Source organism: Semicossyphus pulcher, unplaced genomic scaffold, assembly GCF_022749685.1.
Source record: "Semicossyphus pulcher isolate SPU_LCO1_2020_fin unplaced genomic scaffold, fSemPul1.0.p SCAF_14, whole genome shotgun sequence".
Classification (NCBI taxonomy): Eukaryota; Metazoa; Chordata; class Actinopteri; order Labriformes; family Labridae; genus Semicossyphus; species Semicossyphus pulcher.
The window spans coordinates 14461981-14488056 of NW_027211648.1; the positions used below are offsets into that span (position 1 = coordinate 14461981).

The 26076-nt window shown below is 43.3% G+C and overlaps 1 protein-coding gene across 4 annotated transcripts in view; it reads left to right on the forward strand.

The window, feature by feature from the left end:
- The first annotated feature begins 310 nt into the window (after nucleotides 1-310).
- The window catches only part of rnf144aa (ring finger protein 144aa), a 35042-nt gene continuing 9276 nt past the window's right edge, over nucleotides 311-26076 (forward strand). The window contains exons 1-6 of one of the 4 annotated variants that reach the window (XM_069661757.1): nucleotides 311-477; nucleotides 621-853; nucleotides 19574-19724; nucleotides 21642-21746; nucleotides 22635-22695; nucleotides 24038-24254. In XM_069661757.1, coding sequence (XP_069517858.1) covers nucleotides 19590-19724; nucleotides 21642-21746; nucleotides 22635-22695; nucleotides 24038-24254 — 518 coding nt within the window. In that variant the 5' untranslated portion in view covers nucleotides 311-477; nucleotides 621-853; nucleotides 19574-19589. Of the gene's footprint in view, nucleotides 854-1278; nucleotides 1434-19573; nucleotides 19725-21641; nucleotides 21747-22634; nucleotides 22696-24037; nucleotides 24255-26076 lie in introns of those variants that run through there. The other 3 variants (XM_069661758.1, XM_069661756.1, XM_069661759.1) reach the window with 3 other exon arrangements.

A 26076-nucleotide genomic window follows, 5' to 3' on the forward strand; every position in this document is an offset into this window, starting at 1 on the left:
TGATAAGTCTAGAGTGTATTTAAAACTGTTCATTTTTAATTTGTAGGTATTTGATGTTTTATATCACATACTTACAAATGTATATGACTGTATAAAGTTGTTGCGGTGAGGGCGTACAGAAAGAAACTTTCACCCTGTCAATGTACCACTAGAGGGAGCAAGGAAATCTGCCAATGGGACTTTAAACAGGCGCTAAGAAAAGGCGGTTGCAGCGTTCGGCCAGCAGGTGGAGCTGTCGGTTGTGTTACGGTGCTGCTTCCTGAGCTTTGCTGTAACGCAGGACACCAGACGGGAAGCCTCTCACGAACAAATGGCGTCCCTCCAGTGCGAAGCAGCTGATTTCCCACCGAGCACGGCAGCAGGAACGGCGGAGAGGTAAACACACCGCCCCCGGGTTTCTTCCTCTGCAACCAGATACCCCGGTGCTTTCAGCGGGATTTGTGCAGCAGGCTGGCGGCTGGCTGGACGCACTCCTCGGTAATCGAGATTAGACGGCTGTTCCGGTGTACAAACAGTCCTACTGTCAAGCAAAACAGAGAGGAGAGAGTCAGCTGCAGCTTATGATCCCCTCCTGTTTGCTTATTTTTCTTAAATTTCGCCGATGCTGGTTGTGATTTCAGGCGCTGCACGCGACAGTAGCAGGTCAAATGTTTCCACCCTGACGTTGGAGGGACACATAATGAACATGGGCATCACCCCGTCAGATATGTCCTCCTCCTCCTCCTCCTCTTCCTACTCGTCCTCCACCGCCTGACTGGTTGGCCGCCTCTTCGTTAATCCAATTCAGGAGATCATCTTTTCCACCTTTTTACTGAGGTTACACCATCAAGACGGCGTTATCTCAGAAAGCCAGGTAAGGTTTCTGCGCTTTTAATGTGTGAGTGGAGCTGATGTAGCACTGCATGATCTCGCAGCCTCTGTTAGAAACTGCTGTCGCATTTTATTTTCGCCATTTCCTCGTATTTTCACAGCATTATATGTTGTGCTTGGCCCTCAGTTGGGAAGCCTGTTAACTCTTTGTTGGTCTGTTTAAACATCTGTAGTGAATAGACGAGCTTTGACTGCAGGTATCTACCTCAAAATGACATCAGTGAGGTTTTCAGTGTGTGTGTATGAGTGTGTGTGTGTGTCCACGCTGTCTGTGTGTGTTGCTGACACTTGATCAGACTTGCTGTAGTTGTTGTTCAATCCTGTTTGTTTCTCATACAGCAGCTGCAGAGTGGAGCTCTGAAAGGTCACTCCGTGCCCTGCTATTTCCATTTTAAGCAGCATGTCCCCCTCGGGGTACAGTCAGATTATAGGCAGAGCTGCGAAACCAGGCTACTAGACAAACAGAGCATCTCTGCAGTCAGTGCTCGCAGAGGCTAAGAGGTGTGTGGAACATGAAATGAACGGAGTGTTATCGTCTCTCAGGCTGTCTTCTCTCCTCTCAGGTAGGCTTATATGTTTGTGTTTTATCAGCTAGAGTCATTGTCAGATAAGGAAGTAAAATATGTTGTTTAACAAAACGCTCCTTTTAAAAGGGGTTCACTGACACATGGTGCGTTCAAATGCCTGACTTCCCACATGGAGTAGCATACATGAAGTCCATCCTGTTATAAACCTTGGCTTCTAACCTCCCTGTCATTGTCTGCTATTGATTATCTCTCCAGTTTCATATCACAGGAAACACATACTTCTTCCTCTCGCACACATGAACACACATTAAGGGAATGCTCACATGGCTTTACACAAAAGGCGAGAGATGTTGTGATGCACTTTCCCCCCCTTCTCCTCAGAAAGAGCCTCGTTCCCATCGGGGGAATAAAAGCATCACACTCGCTGCTGCAGATTTGCTCAAAACAAGAGAAAGCTGGTCGGTACAAAACAGTAACACATTCCTCAGGGTGACAGCTCTCAGAGGAGATGAGTTTACTTAAAAGGGTTAGAAGGAATGAGGTTAGGATGTCCAGAACTCCACAGTGGCAAAAATACACGCACATGAATGTATAGGGGTGTAAACACATTAAGGGCGCTTTATATATACACAAGGAGTGGCTGGGATTGTTTTGGTGTGCTCGCCCCACTCAACAAAAGCCCTCTCTTAGTGATGTTTATTTAAGCCTTTAATGGCTCGGCTTGACCTTTGCGTGGCCTTATAATGAAACATAGTTGCTTTATTTTGAAAGGGTCTTTGCGGGGCAGATTTTCCGATTGCAGGGAAGTCTTTGTTTAACTCAACTTTGGGTTGGGCCTCGAAGCAAAAAACAAAACTCCTGACAGTTTGTACGTTCATGCCTCCATGATGGATTATTAGCACAAAACCTATATGGATGAAAATGATACAGCAAGGTTAGCTATATTCAGCCTGGCCTGCTGTATATACTGTATATATATATATATATATACGTTCTGTTCTTTGATTTGTTTGGTGTCGTGTTACATTCTGTTGCAATCACACAAGTGTGCCAGGGGAATAAACAAGGCAGCGCTGTGGTTTTCAGGTCATGAGGACTGTGTAGGAGTTATAACCCGGTTTAGCTTTACTGTAGATCACACAGCAGTGGCACATAAAGTTAAGAAGATTAGTCCGCCTGAGACGGGGTTGATCTAGAAATGTGACACCCTTTTTTGTTTAAATACACGTGTAATTAAAACATAATGACTTCCTCGTCTTGTTAGAGCGACTCAGTTTCGGGGGACAGGAAAACTTTAGTGGTTAGGTAACTGGCATTTCTAAAGAGACTTAGCTGTCTCAGATATACGCTACATTCCTGTTGAATCACTCCTTTATTCTAGTAACATTTACACGTCTAGAGAAGTCATTTTGGTGTAATCTGACTCCGGGGGTTGTAGTCTGCCAAGGATTATGCAACAGCTTAAATGCCATTTCAGCAGCCCTGTTTTTGAGCGTTCAGTGCGGTGACATTTCCAGGTGTGTGTGTTTTTGTGAGCGGGGCTGGTTTTGACACCAGGCGAGTCAACAATGAAACCACTTGAGCGCTCGTGAAACTACTGTTCATCATCGCTCAGAGCGCTTTAACCCCTGTGTGTTGTGGCTCGTTTCCAGCCACTTTGGATCTCATCTCTGGATGAGATGAGAGTATTATGTGATGCTCGTGCTTCTTCCAGGCAGCTGCTTGGCATTTTGAAAAGGTTCCCGAGGGCTCCGTTTTCCCCGACAGGTAGGGCCCGTAACACAAGACGCTGTTATGTAATAAGTGAGGCGCAGATTCTGCTGACCGTCTGACACTTTCCAGGATTTAGCGGGTGAGGAATGTGTAAATTGCAGGGAGCCCTTCGAGTGAAGCAGCGAGGGTGAGACATTTTAGAGCAGAAAGAGAGTTTATACTTTCAAGATTGTCCTGTGAGGTCACAATTATAGTTTAATCTCTAAACAGGATCATGTCTCTTTCAAGCTATGATATTTGAGCCCCACCAATCCATACGTACCGATTGTAGACTGTATACAAAGATGGACGGCGTGACAGCTCCTTAAAAGTGAAGCCAAAATATTTTGAGCGCCCCCTGCTGACTGGCTGCTGTATAGGTCACAAATCTCGCCTCCTCCATGTTAACAGATGGGACATGAGTCAAACTATAAAATCAAAATACACACCAAATACATTTTTCACAAACATGGTTTCTGTCATTATAGTTAGTTCTTATGATGCTGATTTATGTCCAAGTGTTCATTTTCCAAGTTTAGTTTTAATTAGTTATTTGATGCTGTAAACTAAAAAGGATGATTGACAGCTCTGTTGACAAATAACGGCTCCTGCAGCCGATCTGTTCCCGATTAGCAGAGTAGAGGAGGATCAGCGAGAGGAGACGTAACTAAAACAATCACTACAGTCAGTGAAGTTTCCATATCTGTGAACGTCTGCTTCAGACCAACACAAGAAGCTGTTCTGCTGTCAAATACCGAAGTGTGTGATCGCTAATACCCGCCGATCTCTACTGCGCAGACTCTGGCTCCAAATGATGTCACCATCGCAAGATGGTAGCGCCCGTCACGGAGGGCTTTTTTGGCATCAATTCCGTACAATGAGAACTGATGGAGACGCTTCGTCTTTCTATAGAAACAGTCATTGGTACCGCCTGCTAATCGCTATCGCCAAAGTAATTTTAGAAACAGATGTCACTGCACCTCTGGTTGCATTTTTATTTGGTGGTAGCTTTTTACAGACAGTAAATGACCTGAATATAGATGATATAACATTAATTCCATAGTGAGATATTACTAGTGCTGCTTTAATAAAGTTTTTTTGGAGGAAAACATCCTTAAAAAGCTTTCAAAAAAGTTTGTAGCTGCCATTTGCAGTCGCACTACATGTGCTTATTTTTAAAGTTCTTCATTTGGAAATAAGTCAGAAAGAAACAGGCACTAGTTTTTTTCCACCCACATTGCCCTCATTTCAATATATCCCAACAAGAAATTATGTTTCGTGTTCATTAAAAACATACAACTCACACTTCAGCTCACCTGGGACTAAGCCAACCCTTTGCTCTTACTACGTCTGTCTCTATCACTGATGTTCTCCACCTACACATAAGAAAACAGCACAGAACGACACGTTCAGGCTCGTACTCTGCAGAAATGTTGTAAATCGCAAACTGAAGTAGAAGAAGTGGATGAGTCAGGAGGTAGGCCGGGATCTGGGAGTGCCAGCGAGGAGCCAAAAACTGGTGCAACCTGGCGTGGTGTAAAGCACGAGCGAATGGGCCGGGGGAAGACAGCAGATGAACAGCACAGTCACTGTGTAAAGAGAGTTCTGATTACATCATGACTTAGCACGATGTTGTTGTTAGGTCATTGACTCCTAGAATCTAAACTACATACTCGTACTCTGCCTCTATTTTTAAAGGGCCGGTCTGAATCTTGGAACACAAAGTTAGTCCAAGCCGGAGGCTCTCTTTACATGTAACCACTCCCTTACACTTAACATGGACACAGTTTACTGCCTCCCAATCTGCACACACACACTATAACTCCTGGATCAATTCAGGGTAATTCAGTATCTTGCCCAGGCATGCTCTGGCATGTAGACTTGAGGAGCTGGGGATCGAACCAGGAGTTTAGGCTTTTTTTTTTTTCATAATTCCAGTCATATAGAACAAGACTATGTCAAAACCTGGCTGACCGCAGCAGGTCAATGTGCGCTTTTGTGGGCAATGTGTTTCAAGGACTGTCCTTATGAGGCCGATGACAACGTGTTTGAAAGCAGGTGCTCGCTGCGGACGTAGGTGAGGACAGCAGGCAAGCAGCGGAGGAGAAGCCTCGCCTACTCCCTGAACAAAGTAGCCAGAGCCGTATAGACAGAGAGTCGCGTCAGTGGGGGACCAATATGCTCCAAGATCCGCTATTGTGATGTCACAACTCTCTCTCACTACAGCTGTGAAAGTACCGTCACTTACTCAGTCAGTCAGTCACATACATGTGTAGGGACACATGCTTTAAATAGCCATATATGCCTAATTAATGACTAATTTGACATGCATTAATATATTAGACATCATCCTAAATGTGTGTCTTTGCATTTCATATACGTTGAATAAAATAACTTTACTATTAGCTACATGAAGAATCCAATATAGGTCTAAAAGAAGAAAAAAAAATAGCCTCGTCAGTCCTAATTTGCATTTGTCAACTTGTCGTTTAGGTCAGTTTGCGGCGGCGCTTCATTGAACAGAACTGCTGTTGAAGTCAAAGTTGAAGCCATCTCAACCATTGGGACAACTTGCAAGTTGTTAACCTTTTACCTCAGTGAGTCGGGTTCTCAGGACTGTTTTTATCCGGTTCTGGATCGAGAATCCACGCTCTGCAGCCACACTCCACATTGGAATTGTGCTGGCAATCTTTGCCAGTTTTGCCCAGTCGGAGTAGATTTACCCCAAAATCCTGGGTGACAACGCTGTCATCACTCGCACTGCATCTGGCCGAGTACCGGGATGCAAATGATGGGTCGCACTGGGCTGTTGTCCGTCTCCGCCTGTCCATCTCTCTATTTAACGTCTCTCTGATCTAACAGTGGAGGCAAAGGCTGTCAACGTTTATATTTTATTAAGTTTGTAATTGTTTACTTATTTGGCATATTTTCCCACCGGACATTTTGGCCGTTGATATCTTTATCTGCTGGAAAACTGCACGTGATACTAGCTAACGTAAACCCTGGTCGAACCACAGACCTTCTGATTGGGGGACGACCGACTCTACCTCCAAGCCAAAGCCGCCCCATTAGTAGACTAACAGAAACAATTGAAATTGCGACCTCATTAAAGCTACATATAGCACTCTCTGAAGTCGGCAACCTGTCGCCTGCAACTCCTAATCTGTCAGCCCTCTATCACCGTGGCTGCTCCTCCTTGTTCAATTACTAAATTGGAGAAAATCACAGTGATTAGCTGACCAGGAAACCCAAACAGACAAAAACTACTGCTTTGTTTTTTAACCAACTATGGTTTGGGCTAACCAATAATGTAGAAAATGACTGATAAGTGAGTGTTATGGTGTGAAGAGTGTGAACGTCAAATAGTGATGCAGTTATCAATATAGAGATAGCAGGATTTCATACATGCAGCATTTTTCTGTCATTCTGTCCTGCTTAGGTAGGCAATCTAAACCATCAGGGGGAACAGCGGACTCTGCCACAACCAATAACAACTATGAGATGGAAAGACAATGCATTGCAAAGTGTTTAATCAGTTTGTCTTTATTGCTGCAGTACTTTTGTTTGGCTTGTTGTGTCAGGGCCACAGGAAGGATAATGCCACTGCAGCTCTGTCAGGTTATCTGAAGATATTAGCTTTATCACTAAGTCAGATAACAATTTCCTCCCATACTTATTACTGTGAGATAACCCTGTAATATAATCCACCGTGTCTCACTTAAACTCTCTTAAACCTTAAATAACCCGGAGTCCCTGAAAAGAATATTAAACGCCTGAATATTGGCTGTGAAGTCTTTAATAAGGCCGAGCACGGCCAGCAAAGTGCATGCAGTGTTATATCATCTGTGTAAATCAGTTTGTCGTCTTGTAAATCCAGATGCAGATCTGCCTCGGAGTGTTTCCCCTCCGCAGTTTTAGTGTGTTGACATCCTTTGTGTGTACCAACAACAGGACGTCGGAGCATTTCCTAAGGATTTTGGCTTCCTCCTTCCCATCCTCCTGCAGTGGGATTTGGGGATAGTTTCACTTTGCAATGCAGCTCCTCAACTACAGCAAGCATGAGGGCTGAAGGGCAGAGTGATAGACAGCATGGGCTCTGAGGTGAGGTGTAGAAAATGTGAGACAGCCCTCTGTGGATGACTAAATATCCGAGAGACGTATGTGCACGAGATCCCGGGACACGCAGAACTTTAAAAATCCTAAGCGTGCCTTTTTGTTACCTCAGCGATTACTAGAATTGCTTGTGGATTGTTTGGGCCGCTGCTGGTGAGAGTGTCGCTGCACCCTGCAGATTAGACTCTGAGTGGCTCTCTGTAGGAGAGGCCCTCTCCTCCTGTGACCATGAAAACTCTATTGTCCGGCAGAGTGACGGTAGCAGTCCTCACCGGGCAGCAGTCACACTCGTTAGCTGTGTAGTGTTCTCATGGAAGTCATCTCAGTGAGAGGATAAAACTGTTGATATGACATTACCTAACTGAAGTGTCTCTATCACTTTAATAATGGGATAAAATGGCTTTTATGGGATAAACCGTCGCTGCTAATTTGCTAGTTAAAATAGAAAATCCCATAAACCACAAGTAGCCATGTGCCGATCCCTGTAGAGTTTTCTGTGATGACGCAGCCAGTGTCAAAGGTGAACAACTACAATTAAAAGTATTGGTGTGATAGTGTTACACATGGTTATTACACGACTGTGTTAAATACTTGATGGTCTGTTATTTCTCCATAGCTGACCGTTGCTATGAAGAGCAGACCGTTGCTAGGGATGCGGTTCTAATCACAGACTCTGGAGGACTGTCTGTAATCATATCAATCTGCCGAAAGAAGTCCAGTAAATTTGACGTCAGTCTGTTTTACAGTGGGAAAAAAAGAAAAGAAAGCAATAGAGGTTAAAGGACGCAAAAAACTGAAGGCCACAACAGATGGATAGAAGCAGATTAAAGACGGTGAGTGGAAAAGAAAACGTCAACAGACTCTGACAGTGACGAGGCAGAAAACCTCACTCAGGTGCTGCACTGATTCCTGCGGTCTGGTTCACCTCGTCTTACTTTATCATCACTGAATAATGTGAGTAAAAACAGCTAGGTTAGCTCATTTTAACAAGGCTACAGAGTTAACCGTTGCTATGGCAGCAGCACTACCTGTGTAACAGACTTTTTTTAATCTGAAGAAATATAATCACTTTTAAATGAATAAAATCATATCCAAATGAATATTTTGTATCAGATTATTGGCATCATAACTAAATAGCCGTGTGATAAGAGTCCTACTCACCATGTGGGGGTTCCATTCTGCTAAAACAACCCGCTCACTACACATTACCCCGTACATATATCACTTAAATTTAAAAAAGACAATTAGTTTTATATTCTTTAGGGAAAATAGACAAGGAGACAGAGGAATCTGTTTGAGGGATTTTTAAGGTTCAAGCTAGAAGGCTTCACTAATGTTAACATGACAACTAATAAGGAAACAATGGCTTAGCACAACTTTAGCGAAGCTAGCATGAACCCTTCTGTAACTTAAACATCCACTCGAGCTAGTGAATTTATATCTAAGTAATAAGTTGTTGTTTTAAAAAAACACTTTTTTACTTCTACTTGTTCCTCTGTGCTCCTAAATGTCTTTGAATGCTACAGAGTTTTTAAATTAGGAACACATGTACTCAGTTAGTGTACTCAGTCAGTGTCGAGCTCTGCTTGCCATGGCCTCTCTGCTCCTCTACATGTGTAACAACAGCTCACATAGCACAGTGACAGTTGATTGTCCCCAGGATGGTGTATGTGATCAAGCTGATGTAGTCTGTATAATAAAAGTGAAGATATGTCTGTCACGCACTGGATGCCTCCTCGAGGCGTGTGAAAGAAGTTAACTGCGTGTGCTCAGCCCTGCGAGTGCGAACACCAGGTTGTGATACATGCATTAGTCATGAATTAATCCAATTTCACTACATATTCTGAATTGCTTCGTTGAGGCAATAACAGCATGGTTAGTTGTTGTTGAAATGCAGATTAAATTAGTTCAAACAAAGAGAATATCTTGTTGGTTTGGGCTCTAATAAGAAGTACTTCTCTGAGCTAACACACATTCTACTGTAATGAAATAATAAAACAGGCAGAACTCTCCATTGTTAGCAGCGTTTGTATATAGTAGGGATGGCGCGCAGCCAAAAGGCGTCTTTTGTGTGTGTTTCAGAAACGCTCCAGAAATGTGCTCAGTTACGTCACTTTCAGACGGCCTGTGAATGCAGCCCTTATGTGTTGCAGTCCAGCCGCTGCCCCTGGTGGGCGTGACCTTGTGATTGTTTGCTGTGCTGATGAAAATTCAGATTATATTTGAAGAAAGAACCCTTTAGCAAAAGCGATCAATAAACAACCAAGCGGGGTTTTCACTGCAGTATTTTTCTCATGTTTTGTTTGGGAAAAAGAAATTCACGGGGAATTCCAATGAGGCAAAGATGAAAGTCAAAATCAGCCTGGCGGAGGAGTGTAAGTGCAAGTCCTGTTTTTAAAGGAAGCACAAAGGGAATTCTGGATTGGATGCCTTTAAGGACAAGATAAAACAGATCAGTTACTAACTTAAAACACACTTCATGAACATTCAAGATTGTCAGAACATCCACAAAGTGCTTAATCAGATTATTTGCTGTAATCTAGTTACAGTGGGCCGAGGAGCAGGGAGTGACAACAGATTGCCTGCAAAGTTGACCCTTCGCTCAGGCTCTCTGCATCTGTCAATAGAAATAGTCTGCATGTTGCTCGCCTGTCATCTTCACTTAGCTTCCGAGACGCTAATGGCAGCCTCGATGCTTTTTTGGCGAGGAGAGCAAGCACGTTGTCAACTTGTTTTAAGACCACTGCAGTCCGACAGATGTGATGTCATTTGCTGCGTCTTATCTTGTTTTTTTAGGTATTTTGTTTTTCATTGTGGGGTAGAGAACTGTATGCTGTCACCCTCGTTCACTACAGTCTGACAATGCTCCCCGCACAATAAGACTTTGTTTTGCTCTTGTTGCTCACCAATATGTCATCAAGTCTGAGCGAGCTGTCTTTATTGTGAAATCAGAACAGGGTGTTATTAGCTCTCTCCTCCCCTGCAGGTACTGAGGAGTCATCTGGGTGCGGGATTTAACTCATTCAGATCTAATTTTACTGGCAATTGGAAGAAGTGTTTGCCAACTTGGGTTCCATTTCTCTTCAAGTGTAGACTCTTTAAAACTTCAAGGAACAAACGCAGAACATTTAAGAAGCGTCTGAATCTCATGAATATTTTTAAGTTCTGCCAAAGTCGCAGCTCATTTGCCTAACGGTCCACTTACAGACGAGTACTTACAGGGGTGTAGAAACAAGTCCTTTTTTATTACCATTTCTTCACTTTCCTCCCATGTTTGTTCCGTCTCTTACTTTTCCTTTGTGTTTCATTTCACATCACCTCGTCTTCCTCCCTTCCTCTTTCTTTTTTAGTCCAGACTCACTCGTCTGGCTCACTCTTCTGCTTTGTGTCCCGTCGTTTGACGCAGGGAAATTTTATGGTTTTACAACTGGGTGGCATTAAAGTGGTGACACTGCTGACACTGCCAACAGACTTTTTTTAAGTACATAGCAAATAACATCGCTGTGTTTGAGTACAAACATTAGAAGCTGCACCTTGTCTCAGTGTCTGTCAGACTTATCATTGTCTGAACCTTCCCCTTTTAAGGAAGGTGGCCTCGTGGGTAATGTACTAATGTGACGCCTGACATGTTATTTATGATACATTGAGAATCATTAACATTGCAGCTTCTGCAGATAGGATTGGTGTTTACAGCCGGCTTGCTTTGTTAATGTGAATGCAAAACGTATCATAAAAGATTCTAATGTTTATGTTTGGTCATTTTACAGCTGGTTAAAGTTTAAACTGATCCTTGCAGCCTCAAAATAGGATTCATTAAAGGGGGGGTATCATGCTAATTTCAAGCTCCATATTTCACTGTGATACCTGTGGAGTAGCGTAGCATAATTTACAGTTTAAAAAACAAATTTTTCTCACTCTTTTTTCTCTGGTGCTGTGTGCAGGCCCTCATACAGCCTCTGCCTGAAACGACTCAAGTCAGCTCTGTCTGCCCCCGAAGAAACCCCGCCCCTACAAGCCCACTTTCCTCTGATTGGCCAGCTAAGGCTGCACTTTGTGACGTCACGAAGTGTTGCGTGTAGAAAAAACCTGGAGACTACTCCAACATTGTAACATTATACATAAGTCTTAGCATTATACCCCCTCTTTAAATTGTTTACTATTGTTGGTTCATGTATTGAAAGAATAGCAGCGACGGTTGTGAGCAGAAGAATCAGACTGGATTTGCTCTATTGGAAGAAACAAGTTTAACATTAGATTACTTTGCCTTTCTTTAAACAGTCTTTAAACGGCGTCTACAAACCCATCTGAGCTGGCAAGCAGAGTAGACACAAACTAGCTCCAGCAGCTCAACCACAGTTATCTGCTCACAGGGATGGTATGTAGCTTGTATTGCAGCAGAAAAATGGCAAGAGACCAAATGGGCATGAGACAATGTTTTTTTCGCCCTACATACCCAGGCCTGACCACTGTCAAATGCACTTTGACTTGCCAGTCACCATGACACATTTTACACACACAACTTCTCCGCACCTCTCCAAAATACATCTAGGTGATTGTGTAACTCCTCCGGGCACGGAAAAACTAGGCCTGTCACCACTCCTGGTGCCCCCAACCCCCCTCTATGTCAAGAACAGACGGGGGGACTGTCCCCAACCGCTGCTCCTCCGCCCAGGCATGTCACCTTTCACATTTTGCCATTGAGCCGTCCTAAAATAAAGTCCCTGTGCGATGTGCGTGTTCTCTGGGTTATGAATGTGGGTTAGTAGAGAGTCGATAAAGGGAATAACACCCGGGCGCGCTGGGTTGGTGCGTGGGTTATGGTCTGGCACAGTGTGACTTCTGTGTTTCAGTTCTGTGTTAGCTATATCAACCTATGGCCTATATACTCCCATGACCCACATTCTGCCTGTAATAAAAGGGCTGGAAATAGACACTGGCATTTATCAATGTGACTTTTTTTCATCACGGGATTTTGGCGGTGACATGCTCCACATTGCTTTTATTTTGAAAGTGCACTGCTGTTCTTATTGTGATGGAGTATGCTAATAATAAAGAGGGGTGTAAACTTACTGACAGGTTATTCATTTGTTATAAAGCCATAAAATAGGACATCTTGTCACTGTGTATGAGTCGGTAAGTCTGTTCCAATCATATGTTTATGACACTTGTTAAGGTGAAGGTCGTAAACATCGCACCATGGGTAAGTAACTGCCATCAGTCCGTCCCCATGTGGCCATTTAAAGGTAACCGTTGGTTACTGCCAGACTGATTACATGCAGGGCATATAGCAGGTAAACTGCAGTGCTCACTGTAGAAGCACTGCAGCACTGCGGAGGATTTAATAATAATAGTGTTGTATAGGAGTTGGTGACTAATGTTGGTGGTGTAATTTGTACCCTACGTTGGTCACATTGTGTTTATGCCAGCCCTGCTCTCGTGCTGCCAACAGGAAGTGAACACAATACCATGTAAAGTAAAATAAAGGAGAATAACTTTTCAGGAACTCAAATCAGGCTGGTGGAATAAGAATTTTTTTTAAATGAATAAATAAATTTAAAAAGTCTCCAATGGGATTATTTGTGTAACTCTGCGGTAACTTCGACAGTATGATTCCCCACCCTGTCTCGGAGTGTCTCTGTGGTCTGTTCTGCCTGTTTGTTCCGTCTCCCAGTGGGAGCCTTCACATCAAGGTGGCAAGAAGTAAAAGCAGGCGGTAAAGGTGAGCCAGGGGAGTCTGGAAAATTGACAAAAATTGGCTCATTGCCACACTCTCTTTTCTATCTTTCTTTTCTACTCTCTCCTTCTTTTTTTTTGCCGCAGTGGACAGTGAGAATCTGACAGGAAGCAAACTTAAAGGCTTTACTGCACTAATTGGCCATGAAGAGAGGGGCTGGTCTGCTGAGGGAGGAAAGGCAGGAAGGAAGATCAGGGGGGAGGCAAGAGACGACAGGGTCGCTAAGTGCTTATTAGTACGACCAGTCTGTATTTCTCTTCTTAATTGTGGATTTTGAGGTGAATTAAATTGCATGCTTTGTCAGCGCACATGTGTGATGCAATTACAGCTGCAAGTCCAGTGAAACAATGTGAAATAATTGTAGCAGTTTGCCGGACAGAAATGTTGACAAGAGCGAACTTGAGGTTAGGTTAGGTTTCGCTGATAAGGCCGGTCGAGACAAAGTTTGCTCCAGTCAGCTCGTATCATATCATGCTTCTCATTACATTAATCCTGCTGCAGCAAATAGCGACACAGTCGAACATCCACTGCGACTTCAGGTAGAATATCAGCCCCGTGTTTGTCTGCAGCTGAACATAATGTGGCCTTCATTTCTCCTCCTTTAGCACACTGACTCTCCCACTTGTCGAACTGGCCGGCAGCACATTCTTGCACATCAGCTGAAGGCCTGCTTTGTGCGTGCGCTGAAAGAATGTACATGTGTGCTATGTATGTGCAAGAGACAGAGAGAGAGAGAGTGAGAGAGCAAAGCGTGGGTTGGTCGCACTCCCACATCAGCAAACAGTTGTTAGCAGCTCTCTTTCACATCAGCCATAGGTGAGGGGTATAAATAGAGTCTTATGCAACGCTTTGATGTGACATTATATAATTACACACAATAAAAGGTGTCAACCTTGGTGAAAATGGAGAGCTGAAAGATTGTTCCCCCCCTTTTCCCTCTCTCGTATATTAACTTCTATAGGAGCAAATGAAGTGGATTGCGCACACTGATGCGATTGAGAGCAGTCAGTTGGGTTTGTCATGAATGTAAAGCATGCATTGCTATGCAGAGTGAGGCTCCGTGTTGTATGAAAGTGCGCTCTCACTTCTGTCTCCGAGTCTATTCAGGTGAGAATTTGCATTTTATTCTTGTCTTCATAGGTTAGGAAGCAGAACTTGTTAGACTGCAGAGTGGTGCTGAGCTCCTGTGTTAGATATCAGCCTTGTCTTTTGTCTTTGTCTTTTAAAGCTACTTGTTTGGTTTAACGTGAAAAAATACCCTATACAGGTTCCCAGAAATCTGGCATCTTCAAGATTGCTTGTTTTAGTGCTAGTCAACAACACAAATTGTTACATTTCCAGTTGTATAAAAAAGCAAAAGGAAAGCCAGTAGCAAAGTTTTAATATTATAGCTTGATTACCGTAAAATCCAGAATATAAGTCGCACCGGAATATAAGACGCAGTCTGTTTTTGGGGGTATCCCAGAGGGAAAAAGTTTTTCTATAGCTATTACTTGATAAAAATGTGTATACAAGTTATTTCAACACTATTTCAATTTTAATTGAAAACACACACAAATTACAGCCTACCATTTTTTTTTCGCCATGTCAACTTTGCAGTCCTGCTAGCTACCGGTGCTGTAGCTAGCAGCAGCTGACAGCCTACGGTAGCATTGATTGTTGTGAGGGTGGCGGCTGCAATCGAGATCATGAGCATGTCCGTGACGAAGTGTTAGCAACAATCAAGTTAGTATTCCTCTCTTAAAACAGCGAGGGCTGTGGCATATTGTAAATAGGAGACGTTGTAGCAGTTTAATGCAGAGGTGTGACGTCATCACTTAACAACCGACAACTTTAGCTAGATTATAGCGCTGATTATATCATCTGGGTAAAATACCATAACACAATAACATAGCTCTCTATACTGGTATATTAACAGTATATATGACGCAGCCCACTTTTTAGATGAAGAAAATATGCATTAAAAGTGCCTCTTTTACACTGAATTTTATGTTAATCAAAATTTTAAACATCATTCTTTTGTTTATCGACTATTTTTGATGAATGGATTTATCATTTCGATTGCTCGTGGAATGTCTTGTATAACATTGAGAGCAACTAAAAGTTGGACAAAGTCAGTTGTACACATACTTAGCCAATAAAGCTGATTATGATCCCTAAAATCTCGGCTCTGCAGGAGCAAATCAGGACTTGACTGTTGCTGGCTTAGACAAACATTAAGACATGAACTTGCAGTATTATGCAATATTTGCACTTTACTTGTCCACACATGCCTTCGATGGGTAGAGTTTTAGCAATGTATAGGCCAATGCGAGATGTTTCTTAGCAGCAGGTTATCCATTAATTAAATCAGTTCAGACTATAAAAAATTAGGACGTATTGGAGCCACAGGATAGATTCATTCCAGGATATAATAAGACAAGGAATGTTTTAATCTGTGTCTGGTCTTGTAAGTAGCAGTAAGACCAGAGTTTAAGCTAGGTTTGTTATCATACTATCTATGTTTTTTATTTCACTTAGCATGTGACATACAGTGCATTGAATCAATCTTTAATGTACGGTATCATGTGTACTGCAGCAAGAAATCCCATTTGCTTCCATCTCCCGAGACAAGTTCTCCTCAGTTGCTCTCCATGACCATTCCCTCCGTTGTTATGCAATAGACTGTTAATGCATGTGTGTTTGTCTCTAGGATATGGAGTCATTATAGCATGAGTGCTGCTGTAGCCACATGAGCTCTGTGAGTGGAGCGCCCCTCAGACGAATGACTGACACATGGTGCTCAGGATGGATGTTTGACTTCTGACTACATCGGTTTTCAGACCTGACCTTTCACAGATGTGCAGTGTTCTGGGAGGCTATATTTGCAATGAGCACACACAAGAAGATGCACAGTGTGTGTTTGTGTGTGTCTCAGTGATAATGGACCATCTAGTTAATAATGCAGCAGAGGGACAGCACTGCACCACCTTTTCTCTTAGAAACTCATTTTCCCTTTGTCGCTCTTTCTCCCTTCCTCCCTCTCCTCTCCTCGGGCCATCCTTACTAAACAATTTCATTTGTCCCCATCGACCCAGTCTGTCAGCATTTGCACAGCCAATATTAAAGCTGGAAGGGGAGAAATAGACTTTAAGAAAGTCCTGCTGTGTGAAGTGTGAGCTACTTTCTACCATCAGTTTTTAAAGAGATGTTCTGATGAGATTGGGTTTTGGCTAATACAGAGGAAAATACCTGCGCGGTTAAAAACATATACTTAATATATTTCAAGACCAGCTTGAGTCATGTTTAAAGACATATAAAATGCTCTGCTTGAAATAATATATTCCCCCCTTCTCCCTCATTAAAAATTCCTGAAAAAACAAAACTCATCTCTGTCATCGTTTAGTGGCAACTTGTTGAAACTTAGCTAGCTTGAAATGTAGTAATTAATAGTAGTAAGGTTAACGTAAGTCAGTAGAGAAAAAGTACGATGACAGTTACATCATCGTCACCACGTCCATTAACAGGATTGGCTCCTTAGGTGTGTGACGTCTCAAACCTGCCAATGTAAAAAGCGTGTTGTTCAGCCTGTCTTTGGTACTCTGCAGTTTAAAAGCAGACAGGCCCAGCCATGGAGATGACTGCTTATGTTGTCCCTGATATGTCTTGTAGCACATGAAAAACACTACATGGAGATGTTTACAAGGTTAAACATTTTCACTGGAGGGGGTCTTCAATTACTATTATTCTTTAACAGCTGTATTGACCCTTTCTCAATGTGATATGATTGATGTCCAAGCCAAGCTAGCGTTAGCTGCAGCACTGTTAGCGGCTCCTCTTGGCTTCCTGTGTCAGCTAGACATTGTCAGAAAAACGTTTAACATAAAACTTCTTTCCTTTGTTTTTTTCCCCCCAACTTTTTTAGTTAACTGAAAATTAAAATAAGAAAGTACAGTCTTACAGTGCGTAACAGTTTGGTTTGCTAGCTTTTGCTGGCAGTACTCTCTGCTAGCAACACACTGTTGTTGTTTGCTAACGTCAAATGATATTTCACCTGATATTAATTCCTTTCTTTCCCCTCTAAAACAGTAGTTGCTACTGGCAGCCATACCACTTATTATTGCTGTGTCGGCTCCTGATTTAAAGAAGGAGAAACAATTCGATTTTTTGAGGAGCTAATAAATTATGTTTTCTGATTAGCGCATTGACTAGCATACTCATCGATACTCTTAGCCTACTGCATTTCAGGCTGCATTGGAGGCATTCCCAATGCTGGTATTAGAGAAGTTTATTTACTTGACACAATGACACGAACAAAGAACTTCAGTCCTCTTTTAACTGCTGGCATTCGAGTCCTCAGCTATAAAGTTTGGAGACCTTTTCTATATATATATTAAATTATTTTTAATTTTTTATGACTGACACTCCTGTAACCTGGACTTTTGCCTCTCAGCTGTACAGCTGCATTCCCAGTTTGATTTAATTACATCAAATTCCTCTTTCATGTGTTGTTTTGGACCACCACAGCACACACCTTCCCACACACACGCCCCGAGGGCCATGTCTGCATCTCCATCCTGATAACAAATTGCCGTTTAAGCTGTTTAATACGAGTTCAGCACCTGCATAATAGATCTCCCTCAGCGCTCAGTGCTTTCTGGTCAGCGTGATGGATGGAGGATAGATGGGTGGACGGATGCCAGGTGATTTTAGTGAGTCAGACATGAGGTGCTTCTCCACTTTTTTTTTTCTCTTATTTGTCCTCTCAGTTTTTCTCACTTTGAAATGCTTCTCTGTCCTCCTACTTACGGCACAACGAGGAGATGCAGAGGAGGAGGAATTTAGGTTTTATTGAAAGGGGCAGTTTTCCTACTCACGCATCAAGTGGATGAAAATCAGGAGCATACAGACGGGCTTGTAGCTTGTCCACAAATATAATGTAATGTCATGGAAAATTATGCATACTGACTTTTTATATATTTTCATTTGGAGTTATTCTTGCTTACTTACAGTTTTCCTTTTGTAAATTCATTACTAAATAATCCAGATTATGATGACACTGCCTCATTATTTGTCCAAATTAAATGTAATTAAATGACGTTGTTTCTGCCCAATATAATTGATTACTCTGCTTTGACTAACAGGAACCTACACTCGCAGACAATCAATGTTTGCTGCTGAAATGAGAACAGCTAAAGATTTTGCTAAATAAAATTACCATGAGGAAAAAACTAATCAATGGGCTGTACTAATCGCCTCGACTGTGCTTGGATGCATTTTAAAGATATGAGAGAAAGGCACCATCTGGCTGCTGAATCCCTCGCTTAATCCATATCCAATAAAGTTGTTTTAATGAAGAACACAAAAAGATTTCTGCTGCTATTTCTCTCTGTTTCTGTCATTTGTCTCATCAACTGCAGCATCCAATCATTCACTCATTTGCAGTGAGTGTATTTCTAATAATAGGTACACTTGCAGATAGGATGCTCTCACGTATCCTCACTGAAGTCTCCTTTGGGAGCCTCTCCTCTTTCTTCTCTCCCTGCACCACTGTGCAGCATTAAGAGAACTGAGACGCCCCTTACTGACAGCAGACCCAATATTTTTAGTGTTAAGTGGGGTCAGAGGAATAAAGAGAGATGAAATGAAAGTAATAAGAAGGAAACCAAAGGCTAGACTTCCTGGTTTTTACCATAATAGAGCTCTAGCATGTATCATCTGAGGACTGCCTTCACCTTGCACTTTAACAAAGTCGATCCTTAAATGCAACAGCCTGCGTTTTTTAAGAGAAGTGATATCTTCTTCTTCTTTCTCTCTGCACTTCCCTCTCTTAAAAAGCACATGTAGACGGCACAAGACTCCACGCAGCAAACATGTGAACTCCTCAACTCCTCTCTCCTCCCACTCGCCCTCCTCTCCTTGTGTGTCTGAAGCCGCACAGCGAGGCAGACTGTACCAAGAAGACCAGCGAAAACAAACCGCGATCTCTCCTCTGCCGCGCTCCTTTTTTTTCTCCAATCTATCCGTGCCCCCTCCACCTCCAAAATCCTCCCTCAGCCCCGGTTGCTTAGCAGCAGCGGGAGAGCTTGACAGTGTTGACGTTGTGCGCGCAGGACCACTTCCTGTAAACAGCCGAGCGCTCTCTTTGCTCTCAGCTACAGAGGGAAGGAGAGAATGAGACGAGACGGCCTAAAATAACCCTCTCTGGCTCTCAGAAAAGAGACACGATGACGCGGTGAATGAAAAAGGAGCAGAGTGAACATTTCACAAAGAGTTGAGATAGCTGGTGGCTACAGGAGTTTCAGGAGCTTTTGAGGTGTATTTTCATTTTAAGTGCTTGAAAGCACGAGGCCTGGGATAGAAATGAACACAGCCAACTAGGTGGGCACCTTGTTTAGGCAGAGAAATGGTGCCTTTCTGCAAACAGCAGGTCTATTTGTGTGCGTGCACCCTGTAAATGCTCATTTAGATGGATACAAACAAAACTGTGCACAATTATTAGCATCATCCATTTACGTTGCTCGCTTTATTTCAGGATGCATCTTGCGTCATTAACCGTACCTCTCTGTTCCCTTTCCCTTCTTTCTTTGCACTGCAGCTCAGTGGCGGTGAAGATGACCACGGCACGGTACCGTCCCACCTGGGAGCTGGCCGTGGATCCCCTGGTCTCATGTAAGCTGTGCCTTGGAGAGTTCCCTCTGGAGCAGATGACCACAATCACACAGTGCCAATGTGTCTTCTGTACACTGGTGAGCAGGACACTCTACAAACAGGAAAAACACAGAACAGGCAACTTAGATAACCCCCTGAAAATCTCCACAAATCAAGTTTATACATGAATGAAAATTAGTCTCTGGCGTCACTGTAATAAAATCAGTAATGACCACAGGATCCATAATTAAATCCATCACGTCCCTCCTCTGTAACACCGGACCCGACTGGTCCACTGATGAAAACAAAGCCCAAGAATGAGCACTAAAATAGATGTACTTCCTGGAACAGAGTGTGTGGGTGGTGGCGATAACGATGCTAAACACAAACACTGTTTGATATCCCACTTCAACTACTGTTTATAATTCATTTCATATCTAATACTCATGTTTCTTCTTCTATATTATGCTAGCATTTAAATTGTTTATCAAAACAAAGCAAATACATAGTGAAGGGAAGTAAATGAAGCTGATTAAATGCTCGGACCAGCCTGCACCTGTTTGTTGCCTTTTAGCTTTCATAAATGCAAAACAGCATGTCTCACTGGCTTCTCTAAAAGAGCCGGACAAGGCAGCAGAACAGATGGAACACACAACATTGATATATTTTAACTTTGTGAAGTTGTATTTGAAAGTGAACAGTTGTTATCAAAACTTATTTTAACATCACGTAGTGAACATGAGACTAGAAAGAACCCATTAAAAGTTTGTTTACTCCTTTCCTAACCATGTCTTGGTTGCAAACAGAAATCTGACTCTTTAAATGTCAAATGATCCATTTCCTTCACCGTCTAGTTGCTATTTTAGCCTCTGGGGACTCAGCATACAGAACTTCAGAGTGGTTGAAAACATGTATCTGTTATGGGTAGAAATGGAGATTAGAGAATGTCAAGACCAAACCTAGATAGTTGCAGGCAGTAAGACCAAAAGAGGAAGCTTAAAGTGCCAGTTCGCCGATTTTCAACCTCAGTCCTATCATGCTATTATGTGGAGCTAATGCCATTATGGTAAAAAATTCAATTTGGCTCTGTGCCTTTGGAGGGCACTATCCGCTTCTCCAATGGGCCCTGGGAAACCTCCGCCAGACTACATAAAACGCTTCATCTGGCGGAGGCCAGGGAGCTCGCTAAACTACACTTCCTCAATCTAGGACACCGGCCTCCGATGTCATGTCTCGTTCAAAATCGTCAGGTTTGAAGTGCAGACTGCACACCTGAAGATTTTTTAGATTCTGTACCGCTCTGAGCCATTGCCTGCAGCGATCAATGTCCTTGACTTGAAAACTTTAGTATGTCACTCCAGCGTCTCTCGCTGGGCCGTTCCTTTCAGAGGGAGGGACGTAAAGCACGCTGGGTGTTGTAGGAATGTAGAATGGGCGAAACCACGAGCTGTTTGTACAACTTTCTCCACAGCTATGGCGCCAATTTCAAATATTATTGCTTCTATCGATTACAGAGAACACCAGCTTTGACTGACAGTGGCTTTTTCCAGGGGTGAATTGCTCCTTTAAGGAAGCTAAATGGGGCGTTGGTTTAGCTCAGCGTTTAGGTTGGCGGCACATGTGCGGGGGGTTGTAGTTCTTGATGTGGTGGCCCCGGGTTCGGCTCCCACCTTTGGCCCTTTGCCGCGTATCGTCCCCCATGTCCTCTCTATAAAAACAGGCATAAAAGTTCATTACAAAGTTGAGTGATGACTTTTCTGTATTTGTTACTTCCTGTGGTCGTGTGACCCATTGTCAGAATTAAAACATTAATTTGTGCAGTTTAGTTTTGAGCTTTTTTAAAATATGCTGTCTCCACATAACGCCTCAATTACACAACATAGTCCTGCTGCTCTTTCTGAGGCCAGAAACAGGGTTTGCTATCGAGAGACTGTTGGTCCACTGTTTGTTTACCAACTTTTCTGACGGGTCAAGGTTGCATTTGTTTACTCGTCTGTCTGTTTTTTTTCCCACAGTGCCTGAAGCAGTATGTGGAACTCCTGATCAAAGAAGGCCTTGAAACTGCAATTAGCTGTCCAGACTCTGCCTGCCCCAAGAGAGGACACTTGCAGGAAAATGAGGTATTGATAAATGTCAGCCTGCTGCTCCTCAGGGTGAAGAACTTTTATAATAATGTCTAATATTTCTTTCCTCCTGGGCTCGATCACCAGCTAGTGCAGTGTGCAAATGTGGCACGTGTAGAACTGGACATGCATGAGAAAACATCAGTGACCCTACAGGTCAATTTTTTCCACATCATGAACCTTCTGTTCTTCTTCTGCCCACATAAAATAGCAAAGTTGACACGTGTGCGGCCAGTTCAACACCTCTCCGCCCCCTCAAAGCTCCAGCTTTACTCGAGATGACCACTGCGCTCCACCTGTCAGTGTGTTTGTTCCACTATAACGAGCCTGGCTTCCTAGCAGAGGTCAATCTGCGGGCACCGCTGCGCACCTCATCCCCAAGGCAGTTTGTTTGATGGACTCCCTCGCTCCCTCACTTGGTTTTTCGCAGGCCTGTAGGCACAGCACGGCGCGGCGCGGCACAGCACGGCCGCATGTTTCTAATCAATCAGTGTCACTGGCCCTTAATGGAAGCAGGACTACTCCTGCCAGTCAGGCGGAGCATGCCTCATCCCCGTCTGCTCTGACAGCTATGCCTTCACCGTGTAATTGACTGCTCTTTTAGCGAGCCTGAACGCTCATTTCATTGCCCAATAAATGAGAACATTGAAACTTTAGTGGGCCCGGGTATGCACCTTGACTACTTTCTCGCCTTTCTATCTGAGGATTGCATAAAAGGCCTGATTAGTAAGCAAGAGGCGAGATCCGATCTAGTAGAAATTAGAATTTGACATTGTTCTGGAAATAATACTCACATCCTGAATGTCTAATTGCATCTCGCAGCTTATAAATATGCACAATAACCTGCTTCTTTCTCTCCCACTCTTTCTCCTCTCCTCCCTGTAGATCGAGTACATGGTAGCCACGGAGATGATGCAGAGATACAAGAAGCTTCAGTTTGAAAGGGGTGAGTCAACGCAGTACGTCAGCGTTATCTCCACAGTCTCTCGGTGGGTTGATGTGTGGGCAACGGCAGATACACGTGAGCCCTCCCGTCCTCCGGGGATACTGTATTTCAACCCTGACACACAAAGGGATGACGACAATCCCGTCTTTCAAGTGTTGCCTAAGTGCTGCTCGCTCCGTCTGGAGTCATTCATTCACCCGCTATGGACGGTTTAGCTGCTGAATTACACCACGGGGTATCTGCTGGAAAGCTACAGGAAAAGATTTGTGTTTGCTCGGGAAATATCTTCATCACTCTGATTTAGAATTAAGCGTTCAGTTTCAGCATCATGTAAAGGAGGAGTATTCTTGTGACAGGTGCTCAGGTTTCCATTTGTCTGATTTGCACTGTAGTATTCTGACTCAAGCCTGTCAGACTCGTCAAAGTGTAACACCATTTCCCATCAAATATGCATGAAAGGGAAAGCCTCGCAGACTTTGTTTAAAGAGATTCTAATAGGATCGGTTCGTCTAGACTCGTAAAATGTCTGATGGAGGCAGGTCTCTTAGCATAGCATGATATTTGAGTTAAATCCCTTTTATCTCTGCTGCGGTGTGCGGCTGTGTTTTCAGTGTCTGCGGCTTGTGGAATAAATGTTAACCCACTGCTAAAAGGCTTGCTGGAAACATAATGGCAGGTCTGTGTCGCTGTGCTGCGTGCTGTCAGCGCAGACATGCTAATCAGTAATATTAGAGTTCCCCTCGCACAGCAGTAGGCAAAGCTGTGCTACCTCTCTTTGATGGTAGTCGCCCTGCAGGTTCTCCGCCTACACACAGGCACGAATTGTACTCAGAACATGCAGATCTGACTCGCACAAACGCAAAGACAAACACGTGTATGGCGATGCGGAGGGGGGGTCCTGCAAATGAATAGAAATCCTCCGAATGCCCGTGAAAGGGCTGTCGATGCCGCCTGGATAAGGGCAGTGAGCCGTCTCATCAATGTCCCAGTCCAGTCAGGCAGAACAGGCGCTGTAACCGTTCCATATTTCTCAGGCCGAGCCAAGAGTGCAAGTGGAATGTGTGCAAAGAGTTCTTGGCAGAGAGGCAAGAGGAAGGAAGGAGTGGATAGAAGGGCAAGTGCATCATGCTATGAACTGAACAGAGCTGGCAAAACACACAAAACATGCTCTCGTTCCAACCCAAAATTCAGAAGATGCCTATCACACCACAACACCGAGCAGTTAAAACATCCACACAAACTCGACAACTACCTTCCACCAAACATTTTCCTCAGTATTCTAGTTCACTGATGCTTAAAATAGCTGCTGTCCATGACGCTGGCACCTCTTTTGTCCCATCAGAGGTGCTGTTGGACCCATGCCGGACGTGGTGCCCTTCCTCGACCTGCCAGGCCGTGTGCCAGCTAAAGGAGGCAGATTCTCCGGCGCTGCCCCAGCTGGTCCAGTGCGCCGTCTGTGCCCTTGAGTTCTGCTCGGCCTGCAAGGCCAACTGGCACCCCGGGCAGGCCTGCCAGGAGAACAACCTGCCCATTACCTCCTTCCTACCAGGAGAAAACAGGTACGCCCTGATACTTGTTTATCTTCCTCGTCTAACGTGAGGCTGCATGTGAAATTCTCCTCTCCTTTTGAGGTTTTCAGATCATACATTTGATGGCTTCTTTTCTTAGCTACGTCTTCAGACCTCCATGTGATTTTTAGTATTACAAACTCATAAATGCTCCTCCTCTGGTGACCCATTAAGGCTTTCAGCAGCTGCAAAGTGTTAGCTAACGCCGAAACAAGTGACCAAGTGGTCAGTCAACAGAAAATTAAAGTAGTATTTTAAAAATCTTTAGACTTTTTTTAGGCTAAAATACCAAAAGTTCTTTTTTTGTGAAAGAATATTTCCAGATTTTCTTGGTTTTTCCTGATTTTACGTTAAATATCCCAACAAAGATCCAAGATCCAGAAGACAAAGAACCTCAAACAAGTGAAGCAACTGAATGCTTCAACTGTAGCTTTGAGAAATGATGATGGGAAGCTTTTGTCTGACATATACAGACACCACAGTCCTCGATGCCGATCTCCCACCCTCGGCCCCTTGCTGGTGTCAGCCTATCCCTAACCCCCATCCTCTCTTCCCGTTACCAAATACTATCCACTGTCCTCTCTCCCAAGAAGGACATAAAAAAGCCCCCAAAAATCGGACAGTAAGGCCCAGTCTTTACTCACGAACATAAAAATGTAATTCATATCACTCTTTAAACTGGTCAGGACTGTTGTTGTTGATATCAATAGATTTGCATAGTTGATTTTAGCCTATTTAATTATTATATATTATATAATAATCGAAAAGTATTTTAAATTATTTTCAATCAGTGTTAATTTCATTAAAAATTATGACTGTTGAAGACGAGACGCAGACGAACTGAAAATAGATCTTTGATAATAAAAATTCTGACCACACGAACGTTTTGAGAAGAGGCGGGACTAAAATGTTAGTGGTGGTCTGTCGGACATTTAAAATTCATATTTTCCTGTAACTGATTGAATCAGTGCAGATCCCCCTGAATCCAACCCAGCCATATGATGATGTCCCAAAACAACGCATGCGTCATTTGACGCTTCTTCCACACAAAAAGGAGCCATCACCGGCTGTCTGCTTCACTCAGAATGTTTCAATGAGAAGCGATGATAAATATTATATATATTATATTATATAATATTAATGTTATTACGGTAAAAACCAGAACAGCTGCTGCAAATAAGGCGAGAGAGGAACGTGCAGTATGTGCTACTGTACCTGCACGGCTTCGTTCTGTGGCTTTACATGCGTAACGTTACGTTCCAGAAGTTTCCATATACACATAACCTCAGCTGAGGATCTATGTTACCATGGAGAACATCGTCAGGAAATGATTAATGTAAGGACTTCCCTTTTCAGCAGATTGACTAAAAAGTGACTTTTTCTTGACTAAAATGTTTTGAGTTGTCGTCAACTAAAACTAGACTAAAACTAAAAAGCATTTACGTCTTAAGACCAGGACTAAATCTAAAATAGCTGCCAAAGTTAAGTTTTCAACAAAGAAATAGATATTTTAAACAACTATAAATATAAAATTAGCATCCTCCTCTACAATAAAAACAGATATGTCACTCATCAGCTCCTGTAGTTGCAGATGCAGTCCTGTGTCAGGACATTTATTTTCTGGAAGTAGGAATACACTCATCATCTTCAGCTCACCTGAACCACCTGTCAGTACGCAGCAGCAGTCATTAAGTGCCTCCTTAAATACAGACTGACAGCCGGGCCGGCTGCTCTGCTGGGACTCAGCCAGAACTCCGGCACAAAATAATAGGCAGATATAAAACAATGTGCTGAAGTTAAAGTGCAGTAAAGC